General features: G+C 42.3%; 1 protein-coding gene across 1 annotated transcript in view; it reads left to right on the top strand.

Moving 5' to 3' along the window:
• The window catches only part of ADCY8 (adenylate cyclase 8), a 232,153-nt gene that overhangs the window by 161,043 nt on the left and 57,388 nt on the right, over positions 1-13,722 (top strand). The window contains exon 9 of the mRNA XM_052651651.1: positions 1,008-1,108. Coding sequence (XP_052507611.1) covers positions 1,008-1,108 — 101 coding nt within the window. The remainder of the gene's footprint in view (positions 1-1,007; positions 1,109-13,722) is intronic.

Genomic DNA, 13,722 nt, shown 5'->3' on the forward strand with positions numbered 1-13,722 from the left:
TCAAAGACATTGCAAAGTCAGACTTAGCTTTCTGTTCCCACCCCTCAAAATGTTGTGTGCTATGTGATCTATGGTGAGTTAGTAGACCTCTCTGGCATTAAGACAAGAAGAGGGACTTGGCTGTAGGCTAACTTTAAAATCTTTTTCAGTTTTAAAAAATCCTTTCTTCCTTCTGAAGGAATTGGATTATTCCTCAGTTTAGTGACTCAAAGACAGTTCAGGAAACTAGGCAGGACTAAGACAAGTATATACACGTTCAGTGCTGACCTTCCAGAAGCTTTTAAGGGTGGACAATGAAATTACTGAGTACTCTGGATAATCAAAATAAAGTTAGCACCGTTCCCCAGGGCCACCTCGAGCAGACAACAGAAGGGCAATCAAGCATATTGGTCCATCAGTCTTGGTTGCTCTTGTACGAAATGAAAGGACTACCCTTGCTGGAGATTTTCTTGGCCATTTTCTGTTCTAAGACTCCATGAATTTATTTTTCAATAGTTTTCATGAAAAAGGGAGGCAGAAGGACTCTATGGTCAATAATTTCCTTGTGTCCCCAAGAGCAAGATCCTTGAATGACTTAACGTTTACTCATGAAGAAAGTCCATGTGGGTTTGATTTGCTAAGTATATGGATGTGTGCTCTGCTGTTTTGTTCAGATGATGTGAGTTCAGAGGAAGGAGGAGAAATGATTTATAAGTTCATGCAAAGTCCCTCTCCCATTCCTTTTTGCTATAAAGGAAATCGGCTCCCTTTTGCTATAAAGGAGATCGTATTCACCCCTGGACTCTCACTGGAAGGCTGGTGGGAGGGATGGAGGTAATGCCTGCAAAGATTTATTAACGTATGGATGCCTCTTAATGTCAAATATATATACATATATTTATATATTGAAATGCCTTATCTTTTCTTGTTGTTTCCCCCTGACTCCAAACACTGGTTAAAAACTTAACTCTTCCAAGAGCCCAAATCTGCTGCAATGTAATTCATTCTCCCTTTTTTTTTAATTACAGTATTCTCAAATGAGGGATGAAGTATTCAAATCAAACTTGGTCTGTGCGTTTATCGTTCTTCTATTTATCACGGCAATACAAAGCTTGCTTCCTTCTTCAAGGTAAATATGAAAGGACTGAGGTATCAGATGCAATGTCTCTGAGAGCTGACGGGCCCTCACCTGGAGCCAGCCACTGACCTTTTCAAGGGATTGGAATTTGAAATAACAGGATCTCGGATTCATAGCCAAACATTTGATGACAGCAGGGTCTGTTTTGGTTGTCTCACTCTGCATAATAACCTCATTACTCTCCCAAGGCAAGAGCTTTTTCCCATCCTCAGTAAAAACAATAACAAAAATCAACATAGGGTTCCCTCTTATTTGACATGGCACTCATGAATGCAGAGAGTAAGTATAAATCCCTCCATCACCATTAACGGGTCCCTTTGTTAACTGCATCTTTATTGTTCATAGATAGAATATCCTAGCTTGCAGGGTCAGCAAAATTGACACTTTCATAATACTACAATCAAACATATGTGGCCATTCCCTGGTCCAAATTCTTTACATATACCAACACATTTAATTCTCATGACAACCTTATGGGGTAGGTACTGTTATTATCCCCACTTAAAAAGGAGAAAACTGAGGCTCAGAGTAGTGAATAGAGCTGCCTAACATCTCACAGTTAAAAATGTTACATCTTAGATTCAAACCAGATTCCACAGCCTGGAATCTTAACACTATTAGACACAGACTTGCACCATACAGGTTACAGGTGCAAGAGCCAGCATTTGAATCTAGTTCTAGATTCATCCAATGGCCATGTTTTTTGCTATCTCCTGTACTGGAAGGTAACACTTGCCTCTTTTTTCAGATAAATTCCCTTCCCCCTAAACTTGCCAGGAATTTCCCCATGTTGCTTGGTTAAAAATAACATCAACAAATATTAGTTAAATGTCTAGTACAGGCAATGCTCTCTGGCCCCTCAAGATGGTATCATTCTGCAGGAGGAAGTCTGCATCTTCTAAGATGTAATTTAGTGAGAAAGAGAGACATTAATAATGGCTTCCAGTTGCTGAGCATCTATTATGTGCTAAATCCTTCACACAGATTATCTCAATAAAGACTCAAAAATAACCAATAAGTGAGGCAGCATTCTAATCCCCATCCATATAGTGACGAAGCTGGATTTGAACAGAGACAGTCTGTGCTTTTAAATACTTAACTGCTTTGTGCCAAAATCAGTGATTCATTCTGCCTAGGTGGTTTAAAGAAAGTTGGCAGAAGGGTTGATGTTTTGAGCTGAGAAGGATGAGGGAAAAAGAGTGAAAGGGTGTTCCCAGTTTAGAAAACAGTGCAGGAAAAAGCCCAGGGATGTGAATGACCTCGTAGCACAGTGAGTAAGTGGAAGACTCCAGAGTAAAGCATTTGTACAAGGATTTGGTGGGAGCTATGGCTAAATAGGGAGGTAACCAGCAGGAATTCAATGTCAACATGCTATATTAAGGGATTTTATAATTGAATCTGGGAGCAAGGAGACCCTATGAAGGTTTTTGAGGAAGGCTGTAGCATGATTCTGTGAAAGAAAGATGTTTGACTCAAGGGCATGGCAATGCTTGACCTTTTCCTGATTAGCGGGGATATAAGGAAAAAGAGGGATTGGGGGCAGGAGGAGAAGGGGACTACAGAGGATGAGATGGCTGGATGGCATCACCGACTCAATGCACATGAGTTTGGGTGAACTCCAGGAGTTAGTGATGGACAAGGGAGGCCTGGCGTGCTGCGATTCATGGGGTTACAGAGTTGGACATGACTGAGCGACTGAACTGAACTGAAGGAGAAAGAATCAAACCAGTCAGTCCTCAAGGAAAAAAACCCTGAATATTCACTGGAATGACTGATGCTGAAGCTGAATCATCTTTGACCACTTGATGCGAAGAGTCAACTCATTGGAAAAGACCCTGATGCTGGGAAAGATTGAAGGCAAAAGGAAAAGGGGGCAGTGGAGGATGAGACGGTTAGATGGCATCACCAACCCAATGGATATGAATTTGAGCAAATTCCAGGAGATAGTAGAGAGCAGAGGAGCCTGATGTGCTGCAGTCCATGGGGTCAAAAGAGTCGGACATGACTTAGCGATTGAACAACAACGAAGGAGAAAGGGGATTCCGGGAAAATGGTGGTACATCTCTGAAATTATATGTTTCTGAATTTCTCAGAATTCCCACGTATCTGAGCAACTAGATAGCAAAGCCAAAAACCTCAAGGACCATATTTGCAACAAACAGAATTAATGTGATAAACCCATAAATTTCAAAATGGGAATGACAGTCTCCCAAGAGCCCCAAGACTGGTGTGATATCAGTATCTGTGTGGAAGGAATTGGAAAGAAACAAGCAGATATCTGTCAGATCTAGGAAGAGAGGAGTCCCAGTATTGCTAACAGTTATCCACGGGAAAGTGCCATGGACCAAACTGCAGAAGCAATTGAAAATGGGAAGGGGTTTGCCCAATCCAGCATCAGGTGAGCATGAAGATTTACAGTTAAGATTCAAAGAGCTACAACCATTAGATACTGTGAGCTCCTAAAACTGACCAACCAAATCTCCCTCCCAGGACAGGGCCCTGTGTGAATAGGATTAAAATTACTCACAGTAAGGGCTAAAGTGAAGAAGAAAAGGGATGAAGTTTTGAATGCTATATGAAAACAGCTAAAGGAAGCTCTGTGGGGGCTTCCCTGGTGGCTCAGTGGTTAAGAATCCACCTTGCAATGCAAGGGACACAGGTTTGATCCCCAGTCCAGGAAGATTCCACATGCAATGGAGCAACTAAGCCTGTGCGCCACAACTACTGAGCCTATACTCTAGAACCCACGAGCCACAACCACTGAGCCCACGTATTGCAACTACTGAAGCTCATGCACCTGAAGCCTGTGATCCTCTACAGGAGAAGCCACTGCAATGAGAAGCCCATGTGCCATGACAAAGAACAGACCCCGATCACTGCAACCAGAGGAAGACCACGTGCAGCAACAAAGACCCAGCACAGCCAAAATAAAGTAAATCTTTTTTTAAAGACAAGAAAACTCTATGGAGTTAAAAACAACAACAACAACTATCCCAACCCATACTTCTTTATAAATTCTTTTTTTCATATAATAGCTTTGTATGGGATTGCCACCAATACATTTTGTTGCTAATTTTTGTGTAATTAGCAAAATTTGTGTAGAACAAAAATTAGCAACAAAATGTATTGGCGGCAATCCCATACGAAGCTATTATAAGAAAAAGAATTAAAAGTAGATTAGCACTTTGCTGTACAGCAGTAATTAACACAATGTTGTAAATCAGCTATCAGTTCAGTTCAGTTCAGTTCAGTAGCTCAGTCGTGTCCGACTCTTTGTGATCCCGTGAATCGCAGCACGCCAGGCCTCCCTGTCCATCACCAACTCCCGGAGTTCACCCAAACTCATGTGCATCGAGTCGGTGATGCCATCCAGCCATCTCATCCTCTGTCGTCCCCTTCTCCTCCTGCCCCCAGTTCCTCCCAGCATCAGGGTCTTTTGCAATGAGTCAACTCTTCAGCTATACTTCAATAATAAAGTAAAAATAGATTGATATCCTTATTGGCAACGACACTCCAAAAGACATGCTTACAATAGATACCAAAATTTTAACCTACCAGTTGAAACCCTTAATGTGATTCAAAGCAGCCTATAACAACATAAATCAGAATTAGAAAAAAACTTAGAAATTTGGGATGAGTGCTCAAAAAGGAAATAAAAGAAAGGTACATTTCAGAAATGAAGATTTAATATGAGGAAACATAAGCCACATAAATGGAGCACATAATGCCTTAAGAGAAATAGAAGGTGGAAAGGAAGAATGTTTTTAAAATCAAAAAGGAGATTTAAAGGATTGGCAGAGCCCTATCCCCCACACCTTATCACCACATCAAGAATCCAGTGTATTATTCGAGGACTATGACTGAAAGAATTGTGAGACCCAGGCTCTTTCTGATAAGTGGGCTTCTCCAGGCAAGCATACTGGACTGGGCTGCCATTCCCTTCCTCAAGGGACCTTCCCAACCCAGGGATCAAGCCTGGGTCTCCTGCGCTGCAGGCGAATTCTTTACCGCCTGAGCCACCAGGGAAGCGCAATGAATACTTAGGGGAGCTCAGTTCAAGAGAAGAGACAAACACAAGGAAATGAGAAGAGCCTGGAGCCACTGGTGCCTATAGATACGGCACTCCACACGGCCCACCCCTGAGCCTGATTAATACATTAATGAATCCTCACAGTGAAGGTCTGTTCACCTCAGTGAACAGTGAAACAATATGACCTGAAACAATAGGACCAGTTTTCAACAGAAAACTACAAGGCATACCAAAAGGGAAGAAGAGACAAAGCAGTCATCAGAACCAGGTCTGTTGAAATTATCAGAAAGAGAACTTGAAATAACTATTGCTACATGCCAAGGGTTCAATGGGGAAAAGTAGACATGGTTCAAGAAACGATAGAAGTTCTAAGAAAAAGTCAAAAAGAAACTCACTAGAACTCAAAAACACCATAACAGGAATAATGAATGTCTTTGATGGGCTCATCAATAGATTCAACAAGGCCAAGGAAAGAATCAGTGAGCTTGAATATAGGTCAGCAGAAACTTCCCAAATTGCAAAGCAAACAGAAAAATGAAATGAAAAAAATAATAATAAAGATCAAAGCATCCAAGAACTTTGGGACAATTCCAAAAAGTGTAACTTATGCATAATTAGAATACCAGAAAGAGATGAAAGAAGATCTGAGCAGGAAAAATCTTTGAAGTAATAACAGCTGAAGATTTTCTTAAGTTAACGACAGACACCAAATCACAGAACCAGGAACCTTAGAGAACACTAGACAGTAAATAAATAACCAAATAAATAAGTAGCACATTTAAGTATGTCATATTCAAATTGCAGAAAACTGAAGAAAAAGAAAAAATCTTCATAGAAGGCCGGAGTGGTGAGGATAGGGGAGTTACTACTTACCTACAGAAGAACAGGAAGAAATACACCATACTTCTTGTCTGAAACCATGCAAGCATGAAGAAAATGAAAAATGAAATACTTAAAGTGTTGAAAGAAAAAGTCACCCACCTAGAATTCTATATGCTTCAAAAGCGAAAGAGAACTGAAGATTTTATAAGACAAACAAAATGTGCATTTCTATATGACCTTCCCTGAAAGAAATATTTTTTAAAGCTTTTTTTAAAAAAAGAAAAGTTTTTCAATCAGGAGGAAAATGACGTAGGTCAGAAATTTGATCTACAGAGAAAGGAAGAGAATCAGAAGAGAAATAAATGAAGTTAAAATTTTTTTCCTCTTCTTAATTGATCTAAAAGATAACTGCTTAAAGTGACAATATTAATGATGTATTTAGTGGTTATAAATATAGATGAGCAAAATGAATGACAGTGGCATGATAAGGCATGTGAGGGAGGAACTGGGAATGCTTTAAGGTACAAGCGTTACCCCTGAAGTGCTACAGTGTAATTTGAAGGCTGTTGCTGGTGGTGTCGTTTAGTCACTAAGTGGTGTCCGACTCTTTGTGACCCCCTGGACTGTAGCCCACAAGGCTCCTCTGTCCGTGGGATTTCCCAGGCAAGACTACTAGAGTGGGTTGTCATTTCCTTCTCCAGAGAATCTTCCCAACCCAGGGATCAAACCTGTGTCTCCTGAATTAGCAGGCAGATTCTTTACCACTGAGCCACCAGGGAAGTCCAATTTGAAGGTAAACCATTGTAAACTCTAGAGCAAATATTAAAAAAAAAAAATTTAACAAATAAAATTGATACACTAAGAAAGGAAACAAAGTGAAATCATATAAAATGCTCATTTAAAATAAGACAGCATGCAAAAGAAGAGAGGACATTATATGGAGAGTAAAGAGGAAGAGCATTATTGCATAGGTGAAGCCCAGGAGATGTTTTTAGGGTGGTGACACTATTCACTATGATACTGTAATGGTGTATATATGACACTATGAATCTGTCAAATCCCATAAACTTTACAGCCCAAAGAATGACCTTACTGTATAAAACTTTTTAAAAATTATTTAGGAGTTCAAGGGACCCCATGATGAAATAAGACTATGATAAAATATTATACCTGTATTAAAAGTATGAAACAACCTTACTGAAGGGGGTGTGGAGAAAAGACAGGGTTTTCTTAAGTAGCTTAGGGGGTTTCCTAAGGAGTTTGGGGGATTCATGGACTCTAGAACTAAGCATAAAAAGAACTGTACTTTAGCTGCTAAAGATATTTCTCATGGACATATGTATGAACAACTTGAGCCGCAGTTTATGGGCACTGTAAGTTAATGGACTGTGGGAGTCAGGTTTCTCATTGTTGGTCCAGAAGAGGTTACAGACAAAGAGAAAAGGCTAGAATGATCCATAGGTAAAGGCTTAGAGTAGGAGACGTTAGCATGTATTTGTTAAGCTCACTAGAGTGTGTGCCTTTGGGGCATCCCACGTGGCATTACTTGTAAAAAAATTCACCTGCCAATACAGGAGACTCAAGAGACACATTCAATCAATCCCTGGGTTGGGAAGATGCCCTAGAGCAGGAAATGGCAACCAACTCCAGTATTCTTGCCTGGAAAATTCAATGGACAAAGGAGGCTGGTGGGCTACAGTCCAGGGGGCTGCAGAGAGTTGGACCCTACTGAGTGACTGAGCACACCAACATAGTTAGATATAGGATGTCTACATAAACACAGATATGTTTATAGACACAGTTTAGAATGTATGCTAAGCCACTTCAGTCATGTCTGACTCTTTGAGACCCCATGGACTGTAGCCCACCAGACTCTGTGGAATATTTCATGAGTGGGTTGCCATTGCTAATGTCTTTGCTCTGTCAGCAGAGAACATCCAGCAGCAGTGATGCCTCAGCAATGATAGCACATCAAGCGATAGGTGCAACCCTGATCCGGATTTCTAACATCGATATCCAGTGCAAGGAACCAGAGCCCCTTGGAGAGCTGCTGATTCTAAGTCTGGAGTGGTAAATATACAAGATGAGCCTGGACCATCATTTAGGGCCAGAAAATTAGGAAGTATTAAAACACACAGTGATGGAAACATATCAAAGGGACATAGGAAAAGCTCCCAAGAACCAGAGTTGGAACAACTTGAGCAAGAAAATAAATAAAATAGTATTGGGTAATAACCCAAAGATTGAGGACAAAAGGAGAAGAGGGCATCAGAGGATGAGATGACTAGATGGCCATCACCAATGCAATGGACATGAAGTTGGGCAAACTTCAGGAGATGGTGAGGGACAGAGAGGCCTGGCATGCTGCTGTCCATGGGGCTGCAAAGAACTGGGTGGCTGAACAACAACAATAACCCAAAATGTGCTCTTCCTCTGTGGGTTCACACTGATATCAATAAATGGTTGTGTGAATAAAGAAAAGATGAAGAATAAATAAATTTCCCATGGGGAAAAGTCCAATTTATGTAGATACTGTGTCCTTGATGAGGTGCAATTTTACCGTCTACTCCTCAAAGTGTGGCTATGCTGAAAGTGACTTCCTGCCAAGAAGGACAGTGTAGATGGAGGAAAAATAGGGCAGTATACCTCAGCCAGCTGATAATGGCTAAACTCAACAGGGATAAGCCATGTTGATGAGCTGTGATGAGTTGTTCAGATGCTAATTTGTGTCCAACTCTTTGCAACCCTAAGGACTATAGCACATCAGGCTCCCCTGTCCTTTACTGACTCTTGGAGTCTACTCAAATTCAAGTCCAATGAGTCAGTGATGCTTTCTAACCATCTCATTCTCTGTTGCCCTCTTCTCCTTTTGCCTTCAATCTTTCCCAGCATCAGGGTCTTTTCCTATGAATCAGCTCTTCGTATTAGGTGGCCAAATGAGAATACACACAAACTCTGTGGTCTTCCTTCCCAAAACCCATTGTCTAATCCTGAGGAAACATCAGACATACTGCAGTTGAAAGACATTCTGTAAAATACCTGACCAGTACTTCTCCCAACAGTCGAGGTCATTTAAAACAAAGGAAGTATGAGAAAACTTTCACAGCAAGAAGAGCTTAAGGAGACATGACAACCAAAAAGAAGATGGTATCCTGGATTGGCGCTGTAAGTGTGGGAAGTCCTAGAAAGAATATCCAACCCAGTAGGTATAAGCATAATTAGGGGCCAGATTGTGAACTTGAAGTAACATATCACAGTTGTTGTTTTTTAATTTTGGAGATATATATGATGCTAGAGCTGGGACATGCAGGCTGAAACCTCTTGTCCTAATTGAATGCAACAAAGTCATAATGCTTGATAGTCACCTCTAAAGAACTCAGAAGCCACATTGAAGAAGCTTCTGCTGTCCCAAGATGGAATAATTAGAGCTATGGTGTGGATAACTGTTAAAACAGTCAATCAAATACCAGCAAATATTTTAAACTTTATGAGTCTATAATGACGTTTTTAGGGGTTGATAGCCTTTGGTGGATGGTGGGGAATTGGCTTGTAATACTTAGGCTTCCCTGGTGGCTCAGTGGTAAAGAAACCACCTGCAATGCAAGACCCGAGTTCGATCCTTGGGTCGGAAAGATCACTGGAGAAAGGCATGGCGACCCACTCCAGTATTCTTGCCTGGAGAATTCCATGGACAAGGAGCCTAGAGGGCTCCAGTCCATAGGGTCCCAAAGTGTAGAACATGACCAAGGAACTAACGCACACATACACTGGAAACCACTGAAAAGGAAAAAGGAAACAATTATTTTTTCTGTCTTTCCTGCATGAACTGCAAGATCGGGTGAGTGGAAACTCATAAAATTATTCAAGCTGATACAATGTAAAGAAATCACAGAATTAAAATATCACCATTTCCCAGCTTTCAATGAATTAATTGATCTAGTAGCTGACAACACAGGGAGGACAAGCAAGTCTATCTCCTGATGGAAGAACACAAGTCGATAGTCTCATCAAAGGGATCAAACCTTAGTCTGGCCAGGCCTTTGAAGTGGGTTCTTAATTTGCACGAATCACAGGGGACAGAAGATATTGGATGAATTCACAAAAGTAAAATCCAGAATAAACAACAAGATCCTACTATATAGCACAAGGAATTATATTCAATACCTGTGATAAACCACAGTGGAAATGAATATAAAAGAGTGTGTGTGTATATATACATACACAAAGTGTATTTCAAAGTGATTCAAACTGAGTCACTGAGTCAACTATATTCAATAAAGTAAACTTTTAAAAATTAAAATCCAAATAGATCAAAGGCACATTTTGTTCTTGTTGTTTAGTGGCTAAGTTGTGTTTGACTCTTTGCGACTCCGTGGACTGCAGCCTGCCAGGCTCCTCTGTCCTTGGGATTTCCCAGGCAAGGATGCTGAAGTGGGTTGCCATTTCCTTCCCCAGGGGATCTTCTCCACCCACATCCCTTGTATTGTCAGGTAGATTCTTTCCCTCTGAGGGAAGTGCCAAAGGCATATACTCCTCAATAAATAATATGTAATTAATTGTAAGGAAAGAGGTAAAGAGAGAACCTGTAAATTTTTTATAAAGACTTACAAGATACATAAAATTTAGCAAAAAATGGGCAAGACAGAACTATAGTGTCTAAAACTGGACGCTAAAACTATAAAGAAATAGGAAGTTATTAACAAGCAGGGGAGAGAGGATCATAACTGGACCAGGAGACATGGATGCACTTTTGAAATGCCCTGCAAAGCTCTGTTTCATGAACTGAGTGGCTGTTACAAAGGCAGACACTTAAAAATAGCTAATTAAGCTCTACTTATGTGGTTTTCTGTATTTATGATTCATTTTGCTATTTTTAAAAAAAATGTTTTAAATGAGGGAGAGAGAGAAGGAAGGCCCATGTACCTCTTCCACATGGGGCTGGGGAACCCTTGCCTATTGTGAGCTAGGTATGTTCTAGGTCCTGAGGTTACATCACTGAACAGAAGATACAAAAAAAAAAAAAGAGAGAGAGACAAAACGACAGTAATCAAAAAACCCTTCCCTTCTGAGCCTTATCATCTAGTGGAAGGACATAAAGAAATATAAAGTATATGTATATGTCTAGATGTATATGCTATAAATATAGCTACTTATATGCTATGTATGTAGATGTATATGTAGGTAGGTATAGCCTTCATATGTAAATTTGTATGTGCTATGGCAATGATATTATAGTGATAATAGTATCAATAACCTCAGATATGCAGATGACACCACCCTTATGGCAGAAAGTGAAGAAGAACTAAAAAGCCTCTTGATGAAACTGAAAGAGGAGAGTGAAAAAGCTGGCTTAAAACTCAACATTCAGAAAATGAAGATTATGGCATCCGACCCCATTGCTTCATAGCAAAGAGACGGGGAAACAATGAAAACAGTGACAGACTATTTTCTTGGGCTCCAAAATCACTGCAGACGGTGACTGCATCCATGAAATTTAAAGATGCTTGCTCCTTTGAAGAAAAGCTATGACCAACCTAGACAGCATATTAAAAAGCAGAGGCATTACTTTGCCAACAAAGGTCCATCTAGTTAATGGTATGGTTTTTCCAGTAGCCATGTATGGATGTGAGAGTTGGACTATAAAGAAAACTGAGCACCGAAGAATTGATGCTTTTGAACTGTGGTGTTGGAGAAGACTCTTGAGAGTCCCTTGGACTGCAAGGAGATCCAACCAGTCAATCCTAAAGGAAATCAGTCCTGAATATTCAGTGGAAGGGCTGATGCTGAAACTGAAGCTCCAATACCTTGACCACCAGATGTGAAGAACTGACTCATTGGAAAAGACCCTGATGCTGGGAAAGATTGAGGGCAGGAGGAGAAGGGGCGACAGAGGATGAGATGGTTGGATGACATCACTGACTCAATGGACATGAGTTTGAGGAAGTTCTAGGAGTTGGGGATGGACAAGAAGGCCTGGTGTGCTGCAGTCCATGGGTTGCAGAGTCGGACATGACTGAGCGACTGAACAACAAAAACGGCATGAATACATCAGGATGGGGTACCAGGGAATGCCACAGGAGAATGGGTCTCCTGACTACCCAAGAGCCATGTGGGGTCTAGGATCATGGGGAAAGGGTTGGTCTCAGGGTGGTGAGCTGTGTGTGTTTGTGGGATCCTGTCCGGTTTACCCAAATTTCCTGGACTCCCCTCCTCACCCTCACCAGTGAGGATGTGGGTGTGGTCACAGCTGGTGAGTGCTCCCTCCCACCCTGGAGCACAGGGCATTGGCGTTCCCCACAAACATCCTGCGAGCACTTACTGTGTGCCTGTCCATGCTGGACACTGGAGAGCAGTCCCTGGCATTATACAGCTGACAGTCTACCTGGGGGAAAGCCTGTGAGGTGAACAACTGCAGCGGAGTGCAATGACTGATGATAGCGCAAGCGTGCGATGAGGTGGGGGAATCAGGGCAGCTTTCCCAGAGGGGACGCTGACACCTGAGCCACCTCCTGAAGCTCTTTCCCCAGTCTTGACAGAGGACTGAGATGAAGGCCGAGAGCAGCAGGGGGAGAGCTGGAAACTGGGTGTTCTGGAGATGAGGGATGTGTAAGCCTTGCAGAGGAATTGTGACTGGTCGGCAGAGAAGACTTCATTTAAGCTTTTCTTTTAATTTTAGTTTTTTTTTAATTTTTGTTTATTTCTTAATGGCTGTGCTGGGTCTCCGTTGCTGCACTCGGCCTTTCTCTAGTCGTGGTGAGAGGCGCTGCTCTTGGTCGCGGTGCATGGACTTACTGCTGTGGCTTCTCTTGCTACCGCACGAGGCTCTAGGTACGTGGGCTTCAGTGGCAGCACCTGGGTTTAGTTGCCCCTTGGCATATGGGATCTTTCAAGACCAGGGATCAAACTGGTGTCCTTGCATTGGAAAGCAGATTCTTAACTGCTGAACCACCAAGGAAGCCCCGCAGAAGCATTTTAATCCAACAAGGGATGTGACTGGATTTCTGTTTAGAAGGGATGGATGATGATGGGAGAGGACAAGGTCTGTGGTTGGGAAAACCATTTGGGAGGCAATGGCAAAACTCCAGGTGAGAAATAAGAGGGACCAGACAGTGGCCAAGAAGCAAGCCCGAGAGGATGAACTTGCTCCGTATTTAGGACAGAGAGTTGACAGTTTCCTGGACTGACCGTGTAGGGCGGATGAGAGTGAAGGAGGAGCCCAGGCTGGACCTGAGGACCTGCGCCTGGGACAAAAGAAGGAGTCAGTGTGCCCCCTCTTTCCCAGCTGGCCTTCCCAGGAGAGGTGACCAAGGAAGCTGAGCCACCTTGATGCCCAATTCCTGGGTTCTCAGGGCAAGAGATCTAGAACCTCACCTAGCAGCTGACTGGATGACGTCTCTGACTCTGGGGTGCAAGCTGAAGCCAGGAACTAAAACATCAGCCAGGGTCTTCCCTGCTGGTCCAGTGGTTGAGACTCCATGCTCCCAACGCAGAGGGTGCGAGTTCAATCCCTAGTCAGGAACTAAGATCCCACATGCCGTGCAGGGTATGACAAAAGGAAAGAAAGAAATACCAGCCAGCACCCCAACCTCACTTGCTCCGTGAAGAGAAAGCACTGACAGTGAAGACAGCTTCCAGGCTTGAGCTCTGGCCAGACAGCCCACATATGTGGGGAACGGAGTGGACTTTGGGCCCAGACAGCCCAGCCTTTCTTCACTGTGAGCGCTTTCCTCTCCAGCTCACTTTGTTTCTGACT

The sequence above is a fragment of the Budorcas taxicolor genome, chromosome 14 (genome assembly GCF_023091745.1).
Source record: "Budorcas taxicolor isolate Tak-1 chromosome 14, Takin1.1, whole genome shotgun sequence".
NCBI classification, from domain to species: Eukaryota; Metazoa; Chordata; class Mammalia; order Artiodactyla; family Bovidae; genus Budorcas; species Budorcas taxicolor.